Consider the following 27,128-nt stretch of genomic DNA (forward strand, 5'->3'; position numbering starts at 1 on the left):
CACCCTCTCTGGGATCCAGGACTCTTTCTGGCCTGGTGAACCAGGGAGGAGGGATCACAGCCACTATGATGCCCAGCATCTGAGCCTTGGGCTTCCCCGCCTCTCCCTCTCCCGGAATCCTTCAAGGGATCCGTCCTGTCCCACCCTGCCTGGGAAGCACCATTTCCCTCAGATTTATCACCTGCTCCTGCTGTGGGCGGGAGATTGGGTCCCAACTCCCACCTGAGAACATTGGGATTTCATCCAGCTCCCCTTTTAGCCGGTAGTTGCTAAGAGGTAGTGTGGCCTAGTGGAAAGAGCGTGGGGTGGGAAGCCAGGAGATCCGGGTTCTAATCCCAGCCCCGCCACTACTGGCTTTCTCTGTGAATTTAGGCACATCATTTAAACTCTCTGAGCCCGTTTCTCGTCATTTCTCATCTATAAAATGGGGATAACATTCTTGCCCATGCCTCATAATACTAATAATAATGGCATTTATTAAGCGCTTAATAAATGCTATGTGCAAGGCATATAGTGCTTTGTGAGAAGTAGCGTGGCCCAGTGGAAAGAGCCCGGGCTTTGGAGTCAGAGGTCATGGGTTCAAATCCCTGCTCCGCCAGTTGTCAGCTGTGTGACTTTGGGCAAGTCACTTAACTTCTCTGAGCCTCAGTTACCTCATCTGTAAAATGGGGATTAAGACTGTGAGCCCCCCGTGGGACAACCTGATCACCATGTAACCTCCCCAGCGCTTAGAACGGTGCTTTGCACATAGTAACCGCTTAATAAATGCTATTTAAAAAAAAAAAGCTCTGTTCTAAGCACTGAGGAGGTTACAAGGTGACCAGGTTGTCCCACGGGGGGCTCACAGTCTTAATCCCCATTTTACAGATGAAGTAACTGAGGCACAGAGAAGTTAAGTGACTTCTCTGTGAATGAGAGCCTTTTGTGGGAAAGGGTCTGAACTGATGATCCTGTGCCCACTCTGTACAGTACCTGGCACATAATAAGCACCTAGCATCATAATTATTAGTAATAATAATAATGATGGTATTTGTTAAGCACTTACTAAGTGCCAAGCCCTGTTCTGAGGGATGGAGTAGATACAAGGTAATTAAGTTGAACACAAGCAGTCCCGCTCCCACATGGGGCTCACGCTCTTGATCCCCATTTTACAGATGAGGTGACTGAGGCACAGAGAAATCAAGTGACTTGTACAAGGTCACGCAGCAGATATGTGGCAGAGCTGGGATTAGAGCCCAGGTCCTCGGATTCCCGGGCCCCTGCTCTTTCCAGTTGGCCATGCTGTCTCTTCCCTCTCCAGTTTTTTTTTCCCGGAACTTCTACAGTGCTCTGCACATAGTAAGCGCTTAAGAGATGTCATTATTATTATTATTATTATTATTATTATTATTATTATTATTATTATTATTATTGTTAAGTGCTTACTATGTACAAAGCACTGTTCTAAGCGCTGAGTCACAGCTAACTCACAGTTTGGAGTCTCATCTCCTACCCTTCCCCCACTGGCAACATCTGCATAGCCACCAGCGTTTCAGCCATGATGTTACTTGTTTGACTTTCAAATCCTGTAAGTTTTGGCTATTTTCTTGGATATTTTTCTAAAAAAAAAAAAAAACCCTCCAAGATGGTGTGCCCTGTAGTAATAATAATCATAATGTTGGTATTTGTTAAGTGCTTACTATGTGCCAAGCACCGTTCTAAGCGCTGGGGGGATACAAGGTAATTAAGGTTGTCCCACATGGGGCTCACAGTCGTCATCCCCATTTTACAGATGAGGGAACTGAGGCCCAGAGAAGTTAAGTGATTTGCCCAAAATCACAAGATCCATGACCTCTGACTCCCAAGCCCGGGCTCTTTCCACTGAGCCACACTGCTTCTCTACCATGATGGGCTCTCTTCTACTAAGAGAGCTGTACCGTTGCCATTTAGTTATAATGAATTAGGATAGGAGGATGGGAGAACAATCCCACCCTGAATTTATATAGCATCTTTTCTTTTCCCAGCTATGTGCTACTCGTCTGCTTTTGTCATCCCAGTTAAGGATTTGAGGTAGGGAGAGGCAGGTGGTATTATGGAAGCAGCAGAGAAGCAGCGTGGCTCAGTGGAAAGAGCCTGGGCTTTGGCGTCAGAGGTCATGGGTTCAAATCCCGTCCCCGCCACTTGTCAGCTGTGTGACTTTGGGCAAGTCACTTCACTTTTCTAGGCCTCACTTCCCTCATCTGTAAAACGGGGATGAAGACTGTGAGCCCCCCGTGGGACAACCTGATCACCTTGGAACCTCCCCAGCGCTTAGAACGGTGCTTTGCACATAGTAAGCGCTTAATAAATGCCGTCATTATTATTATTATTTTAAACAAATGGGGTTGGACCCAGTGCAACTGTTGCTCCTCTCTTGACCCGCTGATGTCGTCCCAGGTGATGCTGGCCCCCCTCATTTCCATCGCCCTGAAGCTTTCCCAGCTCCACGAAAGAACAGGCCGTTCCGGCCCGACGGTCATCACGTAGAAGGAGCGCCACAGCCACGTCCGCGGACACGGTCCAGCCTGCTCTCCCTGCAACCTTCCCCCGCGCTCTACCTCGGCCTTCTGACCGACGGCTGGGCCCCTTTGGGAAAGGCCCTCGCCAGCTCCGCGAAGGTCCCGAGAGCCACGCTTCTGGAGACGGCTCCGCTCCTCCGTTCGCCCCAACCCCCTTCCTTCCCGCAAGCATTACAGGATATTAAAGAGAACTGGGTTAGCGTGTCTCAGTGTCTTTTTCCTCTTTGGAATATAATAATAATAATAATAATAATGGCATTTATTAAGCGCTTACTATGTGCAAAGCGCTGTTCTAAGCGCTGGGGAGTTTACAAGGTGATCAGGTTGTCCCATGGGGGGCTCACAGTCTTAATCCCCATTTTACAGATGAGGGAACTGAGGCCCAGAGAAGTGAAGTGACTTGCCCAAAGTCACCCAGCTGACAATTGGTGGAGCCGGGATTTGGACCCGTGAACTCTGACTCCAAAGCCCGGGCTCTTTCCGGTGAGCCACGCTGCTTCTCCAAGATGAGGAATATCCTCGTCTTGAAACAAAACAGTTTCTCTGGCTCGTTTCATTCATTCATTCCATCGTATTTTCATTCATTCATTCATTCAATCATATTTATTGAGTGCCTACTGTGTGCAGAGCACTGTACTAAGCGCTTGGGAAGTACAAGTTGGGAACGTATAGAGACGGTCCCTACCCAACAGTGGGCTCACAGTCTAGAAGGGGGAGACAGAGAACAAAACCAAACATACTAACAAAATAAAATAAATAGAATAGATATGTACAAGTAAAATAAATAGAGTAATAAATATGTACATACATATATACAGGATAAGGTCATAACTGGTGTGGGGCGGGGTTGGGTTTGAAACACTCAGACCGCCTGGCTCCACAGGCCAAAAGTCCACAAGTTCAGCTAAACTGACCATCTTCCCAAGGTCAATAAGCAAAGCTTGATGCGGTTGCCCGTCAGAGGGAAAAACAGAAATAATGGTATCTATTGAGCATTCAGGCCAGTGTGCGTATTAAGTACTTGGGAGGGACCCCCACAGCACCTGTATATATGTTTGTACATATTTATTACTCTATCTATTTATTTTACTTGTACATATCTATTCTATTCATTTTATTTTGTTAGTATGTTTGGTTTTGTTCTCTGTCTCCCCCTTCTAGACTGTGAGCCCATTGTTGGGTAGGGACTGTCTCTATATGTTGCCAACTTGGACTTCCCAAGTGCTTAGTACAGTGCTCTGCACACAGTAAGCGCTCAATAAATACGATCGATTGATTGAATGGAAGCCGAGACATGTTAATGTGTGCCTCTGGAATCAAAGCTCATTGTGGGCAGGGAATGTGTCTGTTACAGTGTTATATTGTACTCTCCCAAGTGCTTAATACAGTGCTCTGCACACGGTAAGTGCTCAATATATACATTTGACTGACTGACTGACGTGTTCCCTTCCCACAAAGAGCTTATACTCTCAACGGGGAAGACAGACATAGAAGCATCCAATAGGCATCATGTGCACAAGTGCTGTTATGCTATTATGTTTTCATAAATTCTTATTATTGTTCATTTTGACTGACTGACGTGTTCCCTTCCCACAAAGAGCTTATACTCTCAACAGGGAAGAAGAAGCATCCAATAGGCATCATGTGCACAAGTGCTGTTATGCTATTATGTTTTCATAAATACTCATTATTGTACATTTTGACGGACTGACTGACGTGTTCCCTTCCTACAAAGAGCTTATACTCTCAAGGGGGAAGACGGACACAGAAGCATCCAATAGGCATCATGTGCACAAGTGCTGTTATACTATTATGTTTTCATAAATTCTTATTATTGTACATTTTAACTGGCTGACTGACGTGTTCCCTTCCCACAAAGAGCTTATACTCTCAACGGGGAAGAAGAAGCATCCAATAGGCATCATGTGCACAAGTGCTGTTATGCTATTATGTTTTCATAAATACTCATTATTGTACATTTTGACTGACTGACTGACGTGTTCCCTTCCCACAAAGAGCTTATACTCTCAAGGGGGAAGACGGACACAGAAGCATCCAATAGGCATCATGTGCACAAGTGCTGTTATACTATTATGTTTTCATAAATACTCATTATTGTACATTTTGACTGGCTGACTGACGTATTCCCTTCCCACAAAGAGCTTATACTCTCAACGGGGAAGACGGACATAGAAGCATCCAATAGGCATCATGTGCACAAGTGCTGTTATGTTATTATGTTTTCATAAATACTCATTATTGTACATTTTAACTGACTGACTGGCATGTTCCCTTCCCACAAAGAGCTTATACTCTCAACGGGGAAGACGGACATAGAAGCATCCAATAGGCATCATGTGCACAAGTGCTGTTATGCTATTATGTTTTCATAAATACTCATTATTGTACATTTTGACTGACTGACGTGTTCCCTTCCCACAAAGGGCTTATACTCTCAAGGGGGAAGACGGACACAGAAGCATCCAATAGGCATCATGTGCACAAGTGCTGTTATACTATTATGTTTTCTATAACTACTCATTATTGTACGTTTTGTTTCTCTGTCTCCCCCTTCTAGACTGTGAGCCCACTGTTGGGTAGGGACTGTCTCTATATGTTGCCAACTTGTACTTCCCAAGCACTTAGTACAGTGCTCTGCACACAGTAAGCGCTCAATAAATACGATTGATTGATTGATTTTGACTGACTGACGTGTTCCCTTCCCACAAAGAGCTTATACTCTCAACGGGGAAGACAGACATAGAAGCATCCAATAGGCATCATGTGCACAAGTGCTGTTATACTATTATGTTTTCATAAATATTATTGTTTATCGTGTATTTAATGAAGCTCTTTCAGGCAACAGTTGATAGAAATATAGTTAGAGCTTTTAAAATCAGAGTGACAGAGCCTCTAAACATTATCATTCATCTGAATAGGAGTCGTATTTTAACTTCATGAAGCAATTTCTCCTAGTGTATCAAGTGACATTCATGAGCCTACAAAAAAAAAATGCATCTCATCAATTCTGCTCTAGTTTCCTCATTTGGAATCATACCTCTATTTCATCGTTTATTATTTCTAAGCTATTTTTCAAGTTTTACCATTAGTAAAACTTCTAGACTGTGAGCCCGCTGTTGGGAAGGGACTGTCTCTATATGTTGCAAACTTGTACCTCCCAAGCGCTTAGTACGGTGCTCTGCACTCAGTAAGCGCTCAATAAATACGATTGAATGAATGAATGAATGAAATGCGATTGAATCAATCAATCGTATTGAATCAATTGAATCAATTGATAACGATCATTAAGTTAAAGTTAATTGATCAATTGAATCAATCTATCGATTGAATCAATTCATTCAATGAATGAATGAAGATGGACAGAAGGTAATTGAGGTCAAAGTGCAAAGTGAGGGATCAGCTGATAAGGATCAGGGGTGGGGTAATTAGCCGGTGACTGCAAGTGGGACGGCTGTGGTGATGGAGGGGGCTGAGGTCTGGCAGAGATGAGGCGGGGGAACAGAATTCTTGTTGTAAAAATCTTACAAATACCCAATTTGTACTTCCCAAGCGCTTAGTACAGTGCTCTGCACATAGTAAGCGCTCAATAAATACGATTGATTGATTGATTGATTGATAGTGGAGGAGGAGGTGTACTCTCCCAAACTCTTAGACTACTGCTCTGCACAGAGCAAGCGCTCAATAAATACCGCTTTCATTGATTGATTGAGAAAGGAAAGACGCTTTATAGACGAAGCCTCAAGGCCCTACCTGCACTCAGGGATGCTGGGAGCTCAAGAGACGATGGAGTAAGTACTCTGTCCTGGAGAGTTTTATTTTCTATTTGACTGCCAAACTCCAATCAGAGCGAAAAAGGGCTAAAAGGAAATGATGATGTTTTCTGTGAATACCTGACCTCCTTCATACTTAGACTGTAAACCCCAGTTTACGGGGGGAGACTTTTAGACTGTGACCCCCTTTTAGACTGTGAGCCCACTGTTGGGTAGGGACTGTCTCTATATGTTGCCAATTTGTACTTCCCAAGCGCTTAGTACAGTGCTCTGCACATAGTAAGCGCTCAATAAATACGATTGATGATGATGATGATGAGACAGAGAACAAAACCGAACATATTAACAAAATAAAATAAATAGAATAGGTATGTACAAGTAAAATAAATAGAGTAATAAATATGTACGAACATACATTCCCATTGTACAGATGGGAACTGGGGCACAGAGAAGTTAAGTGACTTGCCCAAAGTCACACAGCTGACAATTGGCAGAACCAGGATGTGAACCCATGACCTCTGACTCCAAAGCCCGGGCTCTTTCCTTTCCACTGAGCCATGCTGCTTCTCAATGTGCAAAGCACTGTTCTAAGCACTGGGGAGGTTACAAGGCGATCAGGTTGTCCCACGGGAGGCTCGCGGTCTTAATCTCCATTTTACAGATGAGGTAACTGAGGCCCAGAGAAGTGAAGTGACTTGCCCAAAGTCACACAGCTGATAATTGGTGGAGCGGGGATTTGAACCCATGACCTCTGACTCCAAAGCCCGGGCTCTTTCCGCTGGGCCACGCTGCTTCTCAATAAGTGCTTGGGAGAATCCAATAGAATAAAATAACAGACACCTTCCAATCAATCAATCAATCAATCGTATTTATTGAGCGCATACTATGTGCAGAGCACTGTACTAAGCGCTTGGGAAGTACAAATTGGCAACACATAGAGACAGTCCCTACCCAACAGTGGGCTCACAGTCTAAAAGTCCCTGCCCATTCTGAGCTTACAGGCTAGAAGGACTGTCCCTCACGGGTCCGCTCTAAATTTTAAGGGGAAAGGCCTTTTAATAATAATAATAATAATAATAATGGCACTTATTAAGCGCTTACTATGTGCAAAGCACTGTTCTAAGCGCTGGGGAGGTTACAAGGTGATCAGGTTGTCCCACGGGGGGCTCACAGTCTTAATCCCCGTTTTCCAGATGAGGTAACTGAAGCGCAGAGAAGTTAAGTGACTTGCCCAAAGTCACACAGCTGACAGTGGGTGGAGTCGGGATTTGAACCCATGACCTCTGACTCCAAAGCCCGGGCTCTTTCCACTGAGCCACACTGCTTCTTTTCTTCCCAGATCAGCCATGCCCAGGCTCCGAGGGCATCCCCAGCTCTGCCAACCTTCGCTGCTGGACAGAAATCAGGCAGGCTTTGAAAATCCTTGTTGTGGGAGAGAAGAGAGTGTGAAACCAGAAACAGAGGCTGCTGTGGGACCATGGGGATTCCCATTTCCCAGGCTGAATAATTCCTGGGAAATTAATTCCTGGGAATATTCCGATTCCCCGGGAATAATGATTGAGGGCTGATAATTGAGGGCTAGTTTAGGGTTTGAACACAGACTGATTACCTGGTATCTATCTACCCCAGCGCTTAGAACAATGCTTGGCACGTAGTAAGCGCTTAACAAATACCATCATTATTACTATGGATATTTTTAAGTGCTTATTATTTGCCAAGCACCGTTCTAAGCACTGGAGTAAAATCAATTTAATCAGGTTGGACACAGTCCCTGTCTCATGTGAGGCTCACACTCTTTGTCCCAATTTTATAGATGAGGTAACTGAGGCACAGAAGTTAAGTGACTTGCTACTATTTTTTAAATAGCATTTGTTAAGCGCTTACTATGTGCAAAGCACTGTTGTAAGCACTGGGGAGGTTACAAGGTGATCGGGTTGTCCCACAGGGGGCTCAGTCTTAATCCCCATTTTACAGATGAGGTAACTGAGGCACAGAGACGTTAAATGACTTGCCCAAAGTCACACAGCTGATGATTGGCAGAGCTGGGATTTGAACCCATGACCTCTGACTCCAAAGCCTGGGCTCTTTTCCACTGAGCCACGCTGCTTCTTTAATGTCCTGTCTGTACGGCCGTTTCTCTATATACCTACCCATCCGCTCGTGACCCGAGACCTTCGGCTAAGCTGATTGTTTTTTGTTGTGTTGTACTTTCCCAAGCGCTCAGAACGGTGGCTCAGTGGAAAGAGCCCGGGCTTTGGAGTCAGAGGTCACGGGTTCGAATCCCGGCCCCATGTCTTCTGTGTGACCTTGGCCAAGTCACTTCACTTCTCTGCGCCTCAGTTACCTCATCTGTAAAACGGGGATTGCGACTGTGATCCCCCCGAGGGACAACCCGATCACCTTGTAACCTCCCCAGCGCTTACAACAGTGCTTTGCACATAGTAAGCGCTTAACAAATGCCATCATCATCATCATCAACAGTGCTCCGCACACAGTAAGCGCTTAGTGAATACGACCGAATGAATGAATTTGGTTATTCTGTATTTCCCAAGCACTTCCGTGGGTTAGTGGGAAGAGCACGGGCTCGGGAGTCAGAAGGACCTGGATTCCAATTCTGTCTCCACCACTTGTCAGCTGGGTGACCTTGGGCAAGTGGCTTTGCTTCTCTGAGCCGCGGTTGCCTCACCTGTATCGTGGAGATTAAGACTGTGAGCCCCGTAAGGGACTGGACTGTATCTTGTACCTACCACAGCGCTTAGTTCAGTGCCTGGCACATAGTAAGCGCTTAACAAGTACAATTGAAAAAAGAAGAAAAGAAACCTTCCATTCTAGTACTCCTCGGTTGAGACCTACCGTTTACGTTTACTATTCTATTTATTTTGTGAATATGTTTTGTTTTGTTGTCTGTCTCCCCCTTCTAGACTGTGAGCCCGTTGTTGGGGTGGGGAGCGTCTCTATGTGTTGCCAACTTGGACTTCCCAAGCGCTTAGTACAGTGCTCTGCACACAGTAAGTGCTCAATAAATACGATTGAATGAATGAATCCACTCCAACCTCTGACAGATTTCCTTTTAGCTGCCTGTTGGGCATTAAAAAACAAAACCAACCAGGTTGTAGAGATAATAATAGAGTCCTCCCTGTTGATGGATGGCATTAACTACTTCATACCGGAGGATGAGGGAATCACTTGATGAGGGCAAAGCGGTCTAAAACACAGGGAATATCTGTTTAATAATAATAATAAGAAGAATTGTGGTATTTGTTAAGTGCTTACTATTTTCCAGGCACTATAAGTGCTGAGGTGGATACAAGCGAATTGGATTGGACAGTGTCCCATGTGAGATTTACAGTCTCAATCCCAATTTTACAGATGAGGTAACTGAGGCACAGAGAAGTGAAGTGACTTGCCCAAGGTCACACAGCAGACAAGGGGCTGAGCCAGGATTTGGACCTATGTTTATTATTGTATTGTACTCTCCCAAGTGCTTAATACAGTGCTCTGCACACAGTAAGCGCTCAATAAATACCATTAAATGAATGAATGAATCACTCATTGGTACTTTTTCTTATGGTGCTTTTTAAGTGCTCACTATGTGCCCAGTATTGTTCTAATCTCAGGGGTAGATACAAGGTAATCAGGTTGGACACAATCCCTGTCCCACATGGGACTCAGTCTTAAGAGAAGCAGCGTGGCTCAGTGGAAAGAGTACGATTGATGATACGAATACGATTGATGATTTTCAGAAGGGCCTCGAAGGTGGTCTGGGGAAAGGAGTTCCGGGCAAGGGGAGATGGGAGAGATGAGAATGAGGCACAATGAGTTCATTCATTTATTCATTCATTCAATCGTATTTATTGAGCGCTTACTGTGTGCAAAGCACTGTACTAAGCACATGGGAAGTACAAGTGGGCAACATATAGAGAAGGTCCCTACCCAACAGTGGGCTCACAGTCTAGAAGGGGGAGTCCTTTAGCTTGGGAGGGAAGAAGAGTCTGAGCTGGGGTGTAGTGGGAAAAGGGAGCTGATAAGTGGGTGATTGCAGTTGGAATCAGGAAACAGGAGTTGGAAACAGGAGTTTCTGATTGAAAGCAGGAGACAGTATTTGAATAGTCTATTCACCTTAGTGGTGGCTCTGACAGACTAAATGCTTTGGGTCAAGACACACGAGATCGTTATCATCATATCTGTCCCTCAGGTCATGAATAACAAACAAACCAGGTCATTCCCATTCCTCACTGCTTCTCCAGGTGGAAAGTCACAGTTTTGGAGCCTTTTTTTTCCTCAATTCTGTTTCTTCTCTCTTGTTGACAATAATAAGGATGATGATGTTAATAATAATGCTAATAATTGGTATTTGTTAAGGGTTTTCTAGGTAGTCATTCATTCATTCAGTTGCATTTATTAATAATAATAATGGCATTTATTAAGTGCTTACTATGTGCTAAGCACTGTTCTAAGCGCTGGGGAGGTTACAACGTGATAAAGTTGTCCCACAGGGGGCTCACAGTCATTCTTAATCCCCATTTTACAGATGAGGAAACTGAGGCCCAGAGAAGTCAAGTGACTTGCCCAAAGTCACACAGCTGACAATTGGCAGAGGTGGGATTCGAACCCACGACCTCTGACTCCAAAGCCCGGGCTCTTTCCACTGAGCCACGCTGCTTCTCTGTTTATTCATACAATCGTATTTATTGAGCGCTTACTGTGTGCAGAGCACTGTACTAAGCGCTTGGGAAGTACAAGTTGGCAACATATAGAGATGGTCCCTACCCAACAGCGGGCTCAATCAATCGTATTTATTGAGTGCTTACTGTGTGCAGAGCACTGTACCAAGCACTTGGGAGAGTACAATGGGGAAGCAGCGTGGCTCAGTGGAAAGAGCCCGGGCTTTGGAGTCAGAGGTCATGGGTTCAAATCCCGGCTCCGCCACTTGTCAGCTGTGTGACCTTGGGCAAGTCACTTAACTTCTCTGGGCCTCAGTTCCCTCATCTGGAAAATAGGGATGAAGACTGGGAGCCCCACGTGGGACAACCTGATTATCTTGTATCTACCCCAGCGCTTAGAACAGTGCTTGGCACATAGTAAGCGCTTAACAAATGCCAACATTATTATTATTATTATTACAATAGAGCAATAAACAAGTGCATTTTCTGTTCACAATGAGCTTACAATCTAGGTACCAAGCACTATACTAAGCACTAGTGTACAGATAAGAAGATAGGTTGGACACAGTTCCCTTTCCCACATTAGGCTCCACAGCCTAAGAGAAAGGGAGAACAGCTATTGAATCCCCATTTTACAGTTGATGAAAATGAGGCCCTGAGAAGCTGTGACTTGTTCAAGATCACAAGACGGGCAAGTGACAGAGTCAGGATTAGAACCCAGGTCCTCTGCCCACTCAGGCCCATGCTCTTTCCATTAGGCCATGCTGCTTCTCAGGTATTTCTTGACCATTTACTGAATGCTGAACATATAGTTGATCAATATCTAGAGGTGGCTGTGTGAAATTGCTAATGCGGTCACTGGGAGGCTTTGACTTGGATAGAAGAAAAATAAATCACAGCAGACCTCCTGGAGGAGAGGGGATTTCAGAAGGGATTTGAAGATGGGGAGAGTTGTGTTCCGGGGGAAGGAATTCCTGGCAAGAATCCTTGCGTGGTTACTTGAGCAGAAAGATACCCATTCCCTGCCCTCAGGGAGCTTACCACGTAAAGGGGGAGAGAGCCCAAAATTTTTTACAAATAGAACAGGAGGAAAAACAGAAGAAAGTCGGCACAAACATCAGATATATAAAATGTCTGCCGCCGAAATCCACTGCCCACCCACGTAACATTTCTCCTCTCGCTCTCTGGATGAGACCAGAAAGAAGCTGTAGATTCTTGGGTCAAAACCTGGGGCCGAGCCAACAACTCTACACCCCGCTCCCTCCAAAGGCTCCCAGGCCCTCGCCAACTTCCCTCCCTGGAATCCGACGCAGAAAAAGCCATTTGGACACACACGATGTCTGTTTACAGTAGCCACAGTGGGTTGAAAATCAGGAATACGGAGAGGCGGTCTGGAGATTTTTCCTGAAAAATTGCAACCCGGAGCAGTTGATTCTGGGATTTCGCTGGGATTCTCTGCAGCTGCAAACTGGAGGCGGTGGGGAGGGGGGTTTTGAGCAGTGCTTGAGACACTCAGCCAGTAGTTTAGACTGCGAGCCCACTGTTGGGTAGGGACCGTCTCTATATGTTGCCAACTTGTACTTCCCAAGCGCTTAGTACAGTGCTCTGCACACAGTAAGTGCTCAATAAATACGATTGATTGATTGATTGATAGTATCCCAGTGCTTGAGACACTCAGCCGGTAGTATCCACCCCTCTTGTTGTGGATACTGTTTGGAGTGTCCCTCCGGCCTGCGTTCTATCTCTGGATCTGAGTGGTGACCGCTCCTGGCCTAAAACCAGTTTTTTGTTGTTGGTGGTGGTGTTGTTCATTCATTCATTCATTCAATCGCATTTATTGAGTGGTACTAAGCGTTTTGGGAAGTCCAAGTTGGCAACATGTAGAGACGGTCCCTACCCAACAAAGGGCTCACAGTCTAGAAGCGGGAGACAGACAATAAAACAAAACACGTGGATGGGTGTCAAGTCATCAGAACAAACAGAATTAAAGCTAAATGCACATCATTAACAAAATAAATGGAATAGTAGATATGTACAAGTAAAATAAATAGAGTAGTAAATCTGTACAAACATATATACAGGTGCTGTGGGGGGGGGAAGGAGGTAGGGTGGGGGGGATGGGAAGGGGGAGAGGAAAAAGGGGGCTCAGTCTGGGAAGGCCTCCTGGAGGAGGTGAGCTCTCAGTAGGGATTTGAAGGGAGGAAGAGAGCGAGCTTGGCGGATGTGCGGAGGGAGGGCATTCCAGGCCAGGGGAAGGACGTGGGCCAAGGGTTGACGGTGGGACTGTGAGCCCACTGTTGGGTAGGGACTGTCTCTATATGTTGCCAGTTTGTACTTCCCAAGCGCTTAGTACAGTGCTCTGCACACAGTAAGCGCTCAATAAATACGACTGATGATGATGACAGGCAAGAACCTTGTTGTTGCTGTTTTTTGTTTTTAAATAGTGCTTGCTAAGTGCTTGCTATGTGTAAAGCACCATACTTAGCTCTGAGGTAGATATAAGATAAGGAGGTTGAACACAGTCCCTGTCCCACATGGGGCTCACAGTCTCAGTTGGAGGGAGGAAGATTTAATTCCCATTTAATAATCATAATTGTGGTATTTAAGGGTTTACTATACCATACTAAGCGCCGGGGTGGATACAAGCAAATCGGGTTGGACGTAGACCCTGTCCCATGTGGGGCTCACAGTCTCTATCCCCATTTTTCAGATCCATTCATTCATTCAATCATATTTATTGAACACTTACTGTGTGCAGAGCACTGTACTAAGCGCTTGGGAGAATACAACAGTAAACAGACACATTCCCTGCCCAAGAGTCACTTATCTTCTCTGTGCCTCAGTTACCTCATCTGGAAAATGGGGATTAAGACCGTGAGCCCCCCGTGGGACAACCTGATCACCTTGTAACCTCCCCAGCATTTAGAACAGTGCTTTGCACATAGTAAGCACTTAATAAATACCATTATTATTATTATTGTTATAACTGAAGCACCAAGAAGTGAAGTGGCTTGCCCTAGTTCACACAGCAGATGAGCGACAGAGCCAGGATTAGAACCCATGACCTTCTTAATCCCAGGCCCGTGCTCCATTCACTACGCCATGCTGCTTCTGCAGACGAGGTACCCGAGGCCCAGAGGAGTCATGACTTGTCCAAGGTCCCACGGCAGACAGGCGACAGAGGCAGGATTAGAACCCAGGCCCTGCGACTCATTCATTCATCCACTCAATCGTATTTATTGAGTGCTTACTGTGTGCAGAGCACTGAACTAAGCACTTGGGAAGTACAAGTTGGCAACATATAGAGAAGGTCCCTACCCAACAGTGGGCTCACAGTCTAGAAGGGAGAGACAGAGAACAAAACAAAAATTATTAACACAATAAAATAAATAGAATAAATTTGTACAAATAAAATAGAGTAATAAATACGTACAAACATATATACATATATACAGGCGCTGTGGGGAGGGGAAGGAGGTAAGGCGGTTGGGGAGGAGGGGGAGAGAAAGGAGGGGGCTCAGTCTGGGAAGGCCTCCTGGAGGAGGTGAGCTCTCAGTAGGGCTTTGAATCAATCAATCGTATTTATTGAGCACTTACTGTGTGCAGAGCACTGTACTAAGCGCTTGGGAAGAACATATAGAGAGTCCCTACCCAACAGCGGGCTCACAGTCTAGAAGGGGGAGACAGAGAACAAAACCAAACATACTAACAAAATAAAATAAATAGGATAGGTACAAGTAAAAGAAATAAGTAAATAGAGTAATAAATATGTACAAACATATATACAGGTGCCGTGGGGAAGGGAAGGAGGAGAGCTAGTATGGACTCCCAGTCCATACTCCTTCCACCAGGCCACGCTGCCTCCTTTCCAGCCGCTCGAGCGGTTGGGTGGCGGCGGGAGAGTCAAAATAAATCTCCCCAGCGCTGGTGAGACGCCGGATTTATCTCGGCATCTGGAATTGAAGTCAGAAACCTCCCCTTGATCAGAGCGCCCGTGCCAGATCCCTGGAACTGGAAAGACGGGATGCGAGAAGGCCGGGGTAACCACACGCGCTTCAGGATGGTGAGTGGCGAGGCGGGGGCGATCCGCCGCGCGCGGCCAGCGTTCCTGATTTAATGTTCCTCCTCCAGCCGAGCGCCAGGAAGCGGCAGCAGGCACCTGGCTTTTGTTAAGGGACCAACGGCCCCCTCTCGGCTCGAAGAGAACAGAAGGCCTTGTTATAAAACCGGCTGAGGCGGGAAAAAAAAAAAAAGGCCCAGCTCTCGGTGGACTGCGCACGGCTAAATATGTGCCATTTTTCTTCCAGATCTGGCATTAGGGCTGCCCATGTTTAGAGTCTGGGCTATTTGAAGTGTGATTAAAACCATGTATCAAAGGAGAGTGTGAGGCTTGGAGGAGGGGGAGAGACAGAGAAAGCACACGCTGGCTCTTTGAGTTCTGACAATTTGAGGGAAATCTTTCTTGTGAGGATCTTCTTTCCATTCCCTCCACTCCTCTGCAGATAATACTAATGATAATAATGATAATAATGGCATTTATTAAGCGCTTACTATGTGCAAAACACTGTTCTAAGCGCTGGAGCACCGTTCTAAGCACTGGAGCACTGTTCTGCAGATCCAACGGCCTCCCCCAGCGAGGGAGCGGGGCTGGCATGGCGTAGTGGATAGAGCACGGGCCTGGGAATCAGAAGGTCATGGGTTCTAATAATAATAATAATAATAATGGCATTTATTAAGCACTTACTATGTGCAAAGCACTGTTCTAAGCGCTGGGGAGGTTACAAGGTGATCAGGTTGTCCCATGGGGGGCTCACAATCCTCATCCCCATTTTACAGATGAGGTAACTGAGGCCCAGAGAAGTTAAGCGACTTGCCCAAAGTCACACAGCTGACAATTGGCAGAGCTGAGATTTGAACCCATGACTTATAACTCCAAAGTCCGGGTTCTTTCCACTGAGCCATGCTGCTTCTCTTCCTGGCTCCGCCACTTATCTGCTGTGTGGCCTTGGGCAAGTCACTTCGCTGGGCCTCAATTCCCTCATCTATAAAACGGGGATAATAATAATGGCATTTGTTAAGAGCTTACTATGTGCAAAGCACTGTTCTAAGCTCTGGGGGGTGGGGGGGGATACAAGGGGATCAGGTTGTCCCATGTGGGGCTCACAGTTTTCATCAATCAATCAATTGTATTTATTGAGCGCTTACTGTGTGCAAAGCACTGTACTAAGCACTTGGGAAGTACAAGTCGGCAACACATAGAGACAGTCCCCACCCAACAGTGGGCTCACAGTCTAGAAGGGGGAGACAGAGAACAAAACCAAACATACAAACAAAATAAAATGAATAGAATAGATATGTACAAGTAAAATAAATAAATAGAGTAATAGACTGTGAGCCCACTGTTGGGTAGCGACTGTCTCTATATGTTGCCAATTTGTACTTCCCAAGCGCTTAGTACAGTGCTCTGCACACAGTAAGCGCTCAATAAATAAGATTGATGATGATAATGATGTACAAATATATACATATATTTTCATCCCCATTTTACAGATGAGATGGAGACTTTGAGCCTCACATGGGACAGGGAATGTGTCCAACCCGATTTGCTTGTATCAGCCCCAATGCTTACTACAGTGCTTGGCTCATACTAAGCGTTTAACAAATACCACAGTTACTACTATTATTATTTATGACTCCCGGCCTTTGGCAGATAGTGTTCAGAAATCTGTCCAGACCTCGCTTGACCCCAGGTTGGCTCGGCAGACTGGGTCAATCAATCAATCAATTGTATTTATTGAGCGCTTACTGAAGCCAAGCAGAGTCAGTTCCCTCTTTTTCGTGTAATCCCACTAAATGGGAGCTCTCCACCCTGGCACCCTGGAGCAATGGAAGTGGCTCTACAAGGAAGATTGTGAAGATGTTGAGAAGCAGCGTGGCTCAGTGGAAAGAGCCCGGGCTTGGGAGTCAGAGGTCGTGAGTTCTAATCCTGGCTCTGCCTCTTTTCGGCTGTGTGACCTTGGACAAGTCACTTCACTTCTCTGGGCCTCGGTTCCCTCATCTGTAAAATGGGGATTAAAAATGTGAGCCCTACGTGGGACAACCTGATTACCCCTCATCTGCAAAATGGGGATTAAAACTGTGAGCCCTATGTGGGACAACCTGATTACCCTGTATCTACCCCAGTGCTTAGAACAGTGCTTGGCACACAGTAATCTGGAGAAGCAGCGTGGTTCAGAGGAAAGAGCCCGGGCTTTGGAGTCAGAGGTCATAGGTTCAAATCCCAGCTCCTCCACTTAGCTGTGTGACTTTGGACAAGTCACTTCACTTCTCTGGGCCTCAGTTACCTCATCTGTAAAATGGGGATGAAGACTGTGAGCCCCCCGTGGGGCAACCTGATCACCTTGTAACCTCCCCAGCGCTTAGAACAGTGCTTTGCACATAGTAAGTGCTTAATAATTTATTGAGCGCTTATTGTGTGCAGAGCACTGTACTAAGCGCTTGGGAAGTGACTTACCCAAGGTCACACAGCAGACATGTTGCGGGGCCGGGATTCGAACCCATGACCTCTGACTCCAAAGCCTGTGCTCTTGAGCCCGCACATTTCACTCCTCTGATGGCAACCTTCTCACTGTACCTCAATCACATCTATGTCACCACCTATGTCCTGCCTCTGGCCTGGACGCCCTCCCCTTTCATATCCTGCAGATATCATATCCTCACTTCACCACCTTATTGAAGGCTCATCTCCTCCAGGAAGCCTTCCCTGACCTGTCCTCCTTTCCTCTTCTCCCACACCCTTCTGCGTCATCCAGACTTGCTCCCTTTATTCAACCCCTCCTCCCAGCCCCACAGCATTTATGTACATACCTGTCATTTATTTCTTTATATTAACATCTGTCTCCCCCTCAAAACTGTAAGCTTATTGTGGGCAGGGAAGTGTCTGTTTAGGGTTCTATTGTACTCTCCCAAGTGCTTAGTACAGTGTCCTGCACACAGTGAAAGTTCAATAAATTTGATTGATGAAATGCCACTCCAGAAGCTGATTTAAATGTCAGTTCGAGTGTCCCTCTGACGGTGAAGGTGACGGCCAGTGATCTTGGGAGCTTACCCAAATGCAAACATCTCTGGGGAGGTAGGGTGGCCTAGTGGAAAGATCATAAGTCAGGGAGTTAGGAGACACAGATTCTAGTCCTAATTCTGCTTGCTGTGAGACCTTGGGCAAGTCACTTAATTAATCAACTAATCAGTAGTATTTATTGAGAGCCTACTGTATGAAGAGCACTTGGGGGAGTACCACAATAGGAGAGGTAAACATGATCCCGACCCTCAAGGAGCTTACCATCTCCCCGGGGCTCAGTTGGGGAAGCTGTGTGTCCTCATGAAAAGAGCACAGGCCTGGGACTCGTGGGATCTGGGTTCTAATCCCGGCTCTGCCGTTGCTTGCTGTGTGATCTTGGGCAAGTCACTTTACTTCTCTATGCCTCAGTTTCCTCATCTGTAAAATGGGGATTCAATACCTGTTCTCCTCCACCAAGACTCTGAGCCTCATGTGGTATAGAGACTGTGGCTGACTTGATTATCTATTTACCCCAGCACTTAGTACGGTGCTTGTCGCATAATAAGCACTTAACAAATACCACAGTCTTTAGTTTCCTCATCCCTAAAATGGAGATATCTGCTCTCCCTCCTGCTTAGACTGTGAGTCTCTCAAGGGACGGGGATTGTATCCAGTACAATTTTCTCATGCCTACCCTAGAGCTTAGCATACTGTTTGGCATGTGCTTAGTACATGATCTTAATTATAATTATTTTTTTAAAATGGGCTTTTATCCATCCTGGAAGCAGGAGGTTGGCGAGATGACCTTTAGTTAGGGACCTTAACCCTAATTTCTGCAATCTCCAGGTTATAAATTCACTTTCTTGCCCTAGGTAAAGCACACAAGCACATTCTGAGTTTGTGGAGTCCTTGCCAGCCCTCTTCCCTCGCCTTCTGGGGCCCCATCCATCTTGTTCCAGTGAATCCAGGTTGGAGAGGAAAGGATTGGTTGAGGGGTGTTGTACTTGCCTACTTCACATTTTTTTTGGTATTTATCAAGTCTTTACTATGTGCCAAGCATTGCCCTAAACTCTGGGGTACATAGAAGTTAATCACGTTGGACACAGTCCCTGCCCCACATTCATTCATTCTTTCATTCAGTCATATTTATTGAGAGCTTACTCTGTGCAGAACACTGTACTAAGCGCTTGGGAAGTACAAGTTGGCGACATACAGAGACGGTCACTACCCAACAACGGGCTCACAGTCTAGAAGGGGGAGACAGACGACAAAACAAAACATGAGGACAGGTGTCAAAATCATCAGAACAAATCAAATTAAAGCTATATGCACATCATTAACAAAATAAATAGAATAGTAAATAGGTACAAGTAAAATAAATTGAGTAATAAATCTGTACAAATATATACAGGGGAGGGGAAGGAGGTAGAGCCGGGGGGATGGGGAGGAGGAGAGGGAAAAGGGGGCTCAGTCTGGGAAGGCCTCCAGGAGGAGGTGAGCCTTCAGTAGGCTTTGAAGGGGGGAAGAGAGCTAGCTTGGTGGATGTGTGGAGGGAGGGCATTCCAGGCCAGGGGAAGGAAATGGGAAGATACCGATGGATAGACCTGGGGGCAGAAGAAGAATGGAAATTGTCAGTCAACTGTATTTATTAAGCACTTATTGTATGCAGAACATTCATTCATTCAATGTATTGAGCGTTTATTCGTGTGCAGAGCACTGTACTAAGCACTTGAACACTACTAAGAGCATTGCACTAAGTGCTGAGGAGAGTACAATTTAACAATATAGGAGACACATTTCCTGCCCACAGTGAGCTTACAGTCTAAAGGGGGAGACTGACATTAATATCAATAAATAAATTATAGATATGGATATAAGTGGTGTGGGGCTTGGGGGGGGGAAGAGCAAAGGGAGTAAGAGTGAGGCAGAAGAGAGTGGGAGAAGAGGAAAAGAGGAAAGGCAAGTCAGTCAATCATATTTATTTAGTGCTTACTGTGTACAGAGCACTGAGCTAAGTGCTTGCAAAAGCACAACGGAACAATATAACAGACATATTCCCTGCCCACATCGAGCTTAGAGTCTAGAGGGGGAAGATGGACGAGTACATCAGGATGAAATAGCTGGATTCATTCATTCATTCAATCGTATTTATTGAGTACTTACTGTGTGCAAAGCACTGTACAAAGCGCTTGGGAGTGTACAGTGCAACAACAAACAGACACATTCCCTGCCCACAGTGAGCTCACAGTCTAGAGAGGGATGTGTCTGGATGAGGAATTGAACATTACAATCGAATGTGCACGTGGACACACGGGCCGAGGAGAGGATTAAGCGCTTAAGGGCGAGAGGGTGACCTGTGGGCCAAAGCGAACACCATTTTCCAGGAAGGGAGGGAAGACCTGTGTAGGGAGCTGCAAAATGGACCCAAGGGGAAATCAAGGACATCTTATCAGGCGGGTGAGAGCTCGCAGGCCGAGCGAGTATCGCAGGAAACCATGCTAGGCCAGGGAACGCCAGGGTTATTTTTATAAACAACTCCGAAGATATCAACAATGTCATCCTGGAGGCGAGATTGCCATATTTGCAGCTGATGCTTTATAATCAAGCGGCCCAGGAAAGAGAGGGAATGCTAACAAGCCCAAGAAAGGAAGAGGGTAGCTACAGCAACAGAATAGTTCACCCAGGACCCACTTAAAGTGGTTAGAGCATCTAAGGACCTTCAGTGGGTCTGATTTCATGACTTACCCTTCCCAGAAATCCTGAAGAGACGCCCAGGGCTCCTCGAAGAAAGTTCATTCAATCGTATTTATTGAGCACTTACTGCGTGCAGAGCACTGTACTAAGCATTTGGAAATTCGACAAGAGAGACAATCCCTACCCAAAGTGCTCACACTGGTAATGGATTTAGGCTTTCCCCACCGTGTCTTTTCGTTCCTCTCTCACCAATCTTGCTCACTCACGGTTTCATTCATTCATTCAATCGTATTTATTGAGTGCTTACTGTGTGCAGAGCACTGTACTAAGCGCTTGGGAAGTACAAGTTGGCAACATATAGAGACGGTCCCTACCTAACAGCAGGCTCACGGTTCCCTGCATCCTTCCTCTCTACCCTGTATCTTTCATTCCCTCCACTTGAAATGCCACCCCCTCCACTTCTCCTCCTTATCAAAACGAGTCCTGCCTCTACTTAGCCGCTCCCCCCGTCCCCCACAAAGGGAGAGGGCCCATGGCTAATTCCCACCTGTATATTCTCTCTCGGCGCTTAGTACAGGACTCTGTTCAAGGTAAGACCTTAATAACTACTATTATTACTTAAAAGAAGGGTACTGAAAAGTCACCTCCTCCAGGAAGCCTTCTCAGCCAAAGTGCCCACTCTAGGAGGAATAAGCAGTGTGGTTCAGTGGCAAAAGCACAGGCTTGGGGGTCAGAGGTTGTGGGTTCTAATCCCGGCTCTGCCACTTATCAGCTGTGTGACTTTGGGCAAGTCACTTCACTTCTCTGTGTCTCAGTTACCTCATCTGTAAAATGGGGATTAAGACTGTGAGCCCCACGTGGGACAACCTGAATACCTTGTATCTATCTCAGCGCTTAGAACAGTGCTTGGCACATAGAAAGCGCTGAACAAATACCATCATCATCATTAAAAGGGAATGGTGGCTCCCTCAACTATCCCGGCTGGATTCCCAGCCTCTGTTCATTCCGGGCCTCCGACAAGACTGGAGAGTTTCCAATCAAGAGGTGAAAAGATTCAGAATGGAGGATTTGTGACCTGTTTGCACCTTCCCAGCCCTAATGCCCCTCTCCCCATAAAATCCCCTTTTTGTGGTATTGTTAAACACTTACTATGTGTCAAACACTGTTCTAAGCGCTGGGATAGCTACAAGTCAATTAGATTTCCCCACATGGGGCTTCCAGTCTAAACAGGAAGGAGACCAGGAGAACTGAGGCACAGAGTAGTTAAGTGACTGGCCCAGGATCTCACGGCAGGCAATTCATTCATTCATTCATTCAACCATATTTATTGAGCGCTTACTGTGTGCAGAGCACTGTACTAAGCACTTGGGAAGTACAAGTCGGCGACATATAGAGACAGTCCCTTCCCAACAGCAGGCTTACAGTCTAGAAGGGGGAGACAGGCAACAAAACAAAACATGTGGACAGGTGTCAAGTCATCAGAATAAATAGAAATAAAGCTAGATGCACATCGTTAACAAAATAAATTGAATAGTAAATAGGTACAAGTAAAATAAATAGAGTAATAAATCTCTTAGAGAAGCAGTGTGGCTCAGTGGAAAGAGCCCGGGCTTTGGAGTCAGGGGTCAGGGGTTCAAATCCCAGCTCTGCCAATTGTAGCTGGGTGACTTTGGGCAAGTCACTTCACTTCTCTGGGCCTCAGTTGCCTCATCTGTAAAATGGGGATGAAGACTGTGAGCCCTCTGTGGGACAACCTGATCACCTTGTAACCTCCCCAGCGCTTAGAACAGTGCTTTGAACATAGTAAGTGCTTAATAAATCCCATTATTATTATTATTATTATTATTAAAATCTGTACAAACATATATATCTACAGGTGCTGTGGGGAGGGGAAGGAGGTAGGGCAGGGGGGGTGGGGAGGAGGAGAGGAAAAAGGGGGCTCAGTTGGCAGAGCCAGGATTATAACTCAGGTCTTCTGACACTTAGGTCCATATTCTTTCCACTAGGCCACACTGATTCTCTCTACTTTTTTTAAAATGATATTTATTAAGCGCTCACTATATAAATAGAAATAAAGCTAGATGCACATCGTTAACAAAATAAATTGAATAGTAAATAGGTACAAGTAAAATGGAGTAATAAATCTCTTAGAGAAGCAGCGTGGCTCAGTAGAAAAAGCACGGGCTTTGGAGTCAGAGGTCATGGGTTCGAATCCCTGCTCCACCACAAGTCTGCTGTGTGACCTTGGGCAAGTCACTTAACTTCTCTGAGCCTCAGTTACCTCATCTGTAAAAAGGGGGATTAAGACTGTGAGCCCCACGTGGGACAACTTGATCACATTGTATCCTCCCCAGCGCTTAGAACAGTGCTTTGCACATAGTAAGCGCTTAACAAATGCCATCATCATCATTATATGTAAAGCACTGCTCTAAGCACTGGGGAGGTTACAAGGTGAACAGGTTGTCCCACGGGGTGCTCGCAGTCTTAATCCCCATTTTCCAGATGAGGTAACTGAGGCCCAGAGAAGTGAAGTGACATGCCCGAAGTCACACAGCTGGCAACTGGTGGAGCCGGGATTTGAACCCATGACCTCTGACTCCAAAGCCCGGGCTCTTTCCACTGAGCCACGCTGCTTTTCTACTTCCCATGCTGCTTCCCTGTCCTCTCTTCACGGCTACCCATCCAAAGAAAAGTGGGCTCTTCTGCTTCCTCGGTTAAGCCCATCTTACTCAAATCACCTCAGGGAGTCCAGACACATTCTAACACTTTGGAATCGCTTTGTCAGTTTTGTTCCCATGTTTCTGTAGCAGCACTGAAACTAGAGCTCCGGCTTGGGAGTCAGAAGGTCATGGGTTCTAATCCTGGCTCCGCCACTTGCCTACTGTGTGATCTTGGACAAGTCACTTGACTTCTCTGGCAAGTCATTTCACTTCTCTGGGCCTCAGTTCCCTCATCTGTAAAATGGGGATTAAGACTGTGAGCCCCACGTGGGACAACCCGATCACCTTGTATCCCCCACAGCGCTTAGAACAGTGCTTTGCACATAGTAAGTGCTTAACAAATACCATCATCATCATCATCACCTTGTAGCCTCCCCAGTGCTTAGAACCACGCTTTGCATATAGTAAGCGCTTAACAAATGCCATCATCATCATCATCATCATCATCATCATTCTCTGGGCCTTAGTTCCCTCATCTGTTAAAATGGGGATAAAGTCTGAGCCCCACATGGGACAACCTGATTACCTTGGATCTACCCCAGTGCTTAGAACAGTGCTTGGCACATAGTAAGCCCTTAACAAATACTGTAATTATTATTATTATTCTGTTGGTGGTGTGCACGGGTTTTTATGCTTTGGGTTCGTGGTTCTGTCTCTGGGTGTATTCTGTTTTGTCCATTTGCCTCAAAGTGACTAAACGGTAGGGTGTGAGTCTTTAAATCTCCATATGGGCTGTTCCAGGGCTCAACAATTAATCAATCAATCAATCAATCAATCATATTTATTGAGCACATACTGTGTGCAGAGCACTGTACTAAGCACTTGGGAAGTACAAGTTGGCAACATATAGAGACAGTCCCTACCCAACAGTGGGCTCAACAGAATTCATTCATTCAATCGTATTTATTGAGCGCTTACTGTGTGCAGAGCACTGTACTAAGCGTTTGGGAAGTACAAGTCGGCAACAGATAGAGACAATGGGCTCACAGTCTAGAAGGGGGAGGCAGGCAACAAAACAAAACATGGAGACAGGTGTCAAAACCGTCAGAATAAATAGAATTATGGCTACACAGAATTGGGTACTTGATCCACGTTGACCTAAGGATAGTTGACATAGAGAAACAGGGTGATCTAATGGTTAGAGCTCGGGCCTGAGAGTCAGAAGCCAGTCAGTGAATTTTATTTATTGAGCACTTACTGTGTGCAGAGCACTGTCCTAAGCAGTTGGGAGAGTACAATATAATGGACATAGTCTATTCATTCATTCATTCAACGGTATTTATTGAGCACTTGCTGTGTGAAGACCACAGTACTAAGAGCTTGGGAGAGAACAATATAATAGACACATTCCCTGCCCAAAAAGAGCTTACAGTTCAGAGGGACCTGGGTTCTAATCCTGGCCTGCCACTTGTCTGCCGTGGGACCTTGGGCAAGTTCCTTCACTTCTCTGGTTCTCAGTTACCTCAACTGTGAAATGGGGATGAAGACTGTGAGCCTTAAGTGGGACAGGGTCTCTGTCCAAACCGATTTGCTTGTATCCACCCCAGCGCTTAGTACAGTGCCTGACACATAGTAAGTGCTTAACAAATACCATCATCATTATTGTTAGTATTATTATTATTAATAATTTCAGTGAGTCCCCGAGCAAGAGTCTTTGATCAGCCTCTTGGGAGATAAGACTCTAACTCCTCCCTAAACATCCTTCCCCACAACCCCCTGGCCTCTTGGGTGCCAAAGAGTAAGAGTCAGTTAATAATAATTCTGGTATTTGTTAAGCGCTTGCTATGTGCCAGGCACATGTAGTAAGTGCCGGGGGTAAATACAAGCAAATCAGGCCCTGTCCCACATGGGGCTCAGAGTCTCAATCCCCATTTTCCAGATGAGGGAACTGAGGCCCAGAGAAGTAAAGTGACTTGCCCAAGGTCACCCAGCAGACAAGTGGCAGAGCCGGGATTAGAACCCATGACCTCTGAGTCCCAGGCTCGTGCTTTATCCACTAGGCCATGCTGTGCACTGGATTCAGGTTGTATGGGAAGCAGCGTGGCTCAGTGGAAAGAGCTTGGGCTTTGGAGTCAGAGTTCATGGGTTCGAATCCCGGATCCACCAGTTGTCAGCTGTGTGACTTTGGGCAAGTCACTTAACTTCTCTGTGCCTCAGTTACTTCATCTGTAAAATGGGGATTAAGATTGTGAGCCCCCCAGTGGGACAACCTGATCACCTTGTATCTACCCCAGTGCTTAGAACAGTGTTTGGCACCTAGTAAGGGCTTAACAAATATCAACATGATTATTATTATTACTATTATCCTAATTATTACTACCACTTGGAAGTGAGTGTACAATTCATGATAATTTTGGTAAAAATGGGGCATGCAATGGTATGCATGCTGCTTCAGAGATACAGAGTTAGCAAAGGTACAGAGTGTGTATAATACTTTGGGTTTGGACACTTAGGTCCATTCAAGGGGCATGGCCTGACTTTTTTCTCCTTATCATCACCTCTTTCTCTTTTTTAAAAAAATCCAAAAGTTCTCTTTTTTTCCGTATGAGCTTTCCAAGTCTTCAAGCAATTCCCGCAGAAGTTTAGTGGGGTAGTGTGTCTGAGGCATAGGGGGAAAACATGATTTGGGTTAGGACTTCCAAACTTCCAAGCTTTGCACATAGTAAGCGCTTAATAAATGCCATCATTATTATTATTATTATTATTATTATTTACCACATGCCGTTTGTGTAAGAGCCACGTCCCTCTCTGTCACACCACCGCAGGTCAAGGTTCACCTCCGTGGAAGCAGGGAGAGGTCAGGGGTCCCCCTGGAGAAACACTGTTGGTTCAGGGGTCCTCACGGGCTTCCGTTTGACACCATTATATGATGTTTGCGGGCACACACAGTGGAAGTCAGACGTGGCCTGGAACGGGATTTGGACATGTAGCTTGTTGTCCTGGCATAGAGAACGTAGCTGACCCTCCTAGCGTGAAGTCCTGGTGAATAGAACGAAGTTTATACTTACAACGTGAAGTCCTGGTGTACGGAATAATCATTATGGTACTTGTTAAGAGCTTACTGTATTCAAAGCACTGTTCTAAAACACTGGGGTAGAAACAAGTTAATCATGTTGGACACAGTTCTTGTCCCACATGGGGCTCATACTCTTAATCCCCATTTTACAGATGAAGTAACTAAGGCCCAAGGAAGTGATTTGCCCAAGGTCACACAGCAGACATGTGGCGGGGCTGGGATTAGAACCCAGGTCCTTCTGACTCCCAGGGCTGTGCTCTATCCACTAAGCCACGCTGCTTCTCATGGGTTTACACACCCACGGTATACCTTGGGCATACACACTGGGGCTTTCAATCAATCAATCAATCGTATTTATTGAGCGCTTACTGTGTGCAGAGCACTGTACTAAGCACTTGGGAAGTACAAGTTGGCAACATATAGAGACAGAATGGGGGTTACACAGCCAGCTAGAAACCCTGGCATTGTACAGAACTGGGGGACAGGGGAGGAAATGTGGCAGAGGAGGGTGGCCAAATCTTTGAAGTCAGCCCTGAAGGAGTCTCTCAGCCAAATTTCTGGTTCTCCCCACCCCCCTGCTCTTGGATCCCCAGCGAAAATGCAAGAGTATGGAATGCAATCTTTGGAGAGCCCTGTTCTTCGCCGTGAT

The 27,128-nt window shown here is 45.8% G+C and overlaps 1 protein-coding gene across 1 annotated transcript in view; it reads left to right on the forward strand.

Annotated features, from left to right (window-relative positions):
- Positions 1–2,741, forward strand: part of PGM1 (phosphoglucomutase 1) — a 44,845-nt gene extending 42,104 nt beyond the window's left edge. The window contains exon 11 of the mRNA XM_038753005.1: positions 2,416–2,741. Coding sequence (XP_038608933.1) covers positions 2,416–2,505 — 90 coding nt within the window. The 3' untranslated portion in view covers positions 2,506–2,741. The remainder of the gene's footprint in view (positions 1–2,415) is intronic.
- Positions 2,742–27,128: the final 24,387 nt, after the last annotated feature.

This window comes from Tachyglossus aculeatus, chromosome 10 (assembly GCF_015852505.1).
Source record: "Tachyglossus aculeatus isolate mTacAcu1 chromosome 10, mTacAcu1.pri, whole genome shotgun sequence".
NCBI classification, from domain to species: Eukaryota; Metazoa; Chordata; class Mammalia; order Monotremata; family Tachyglossidae; genus Tachyglossus; species Tachyglossus aculeatus.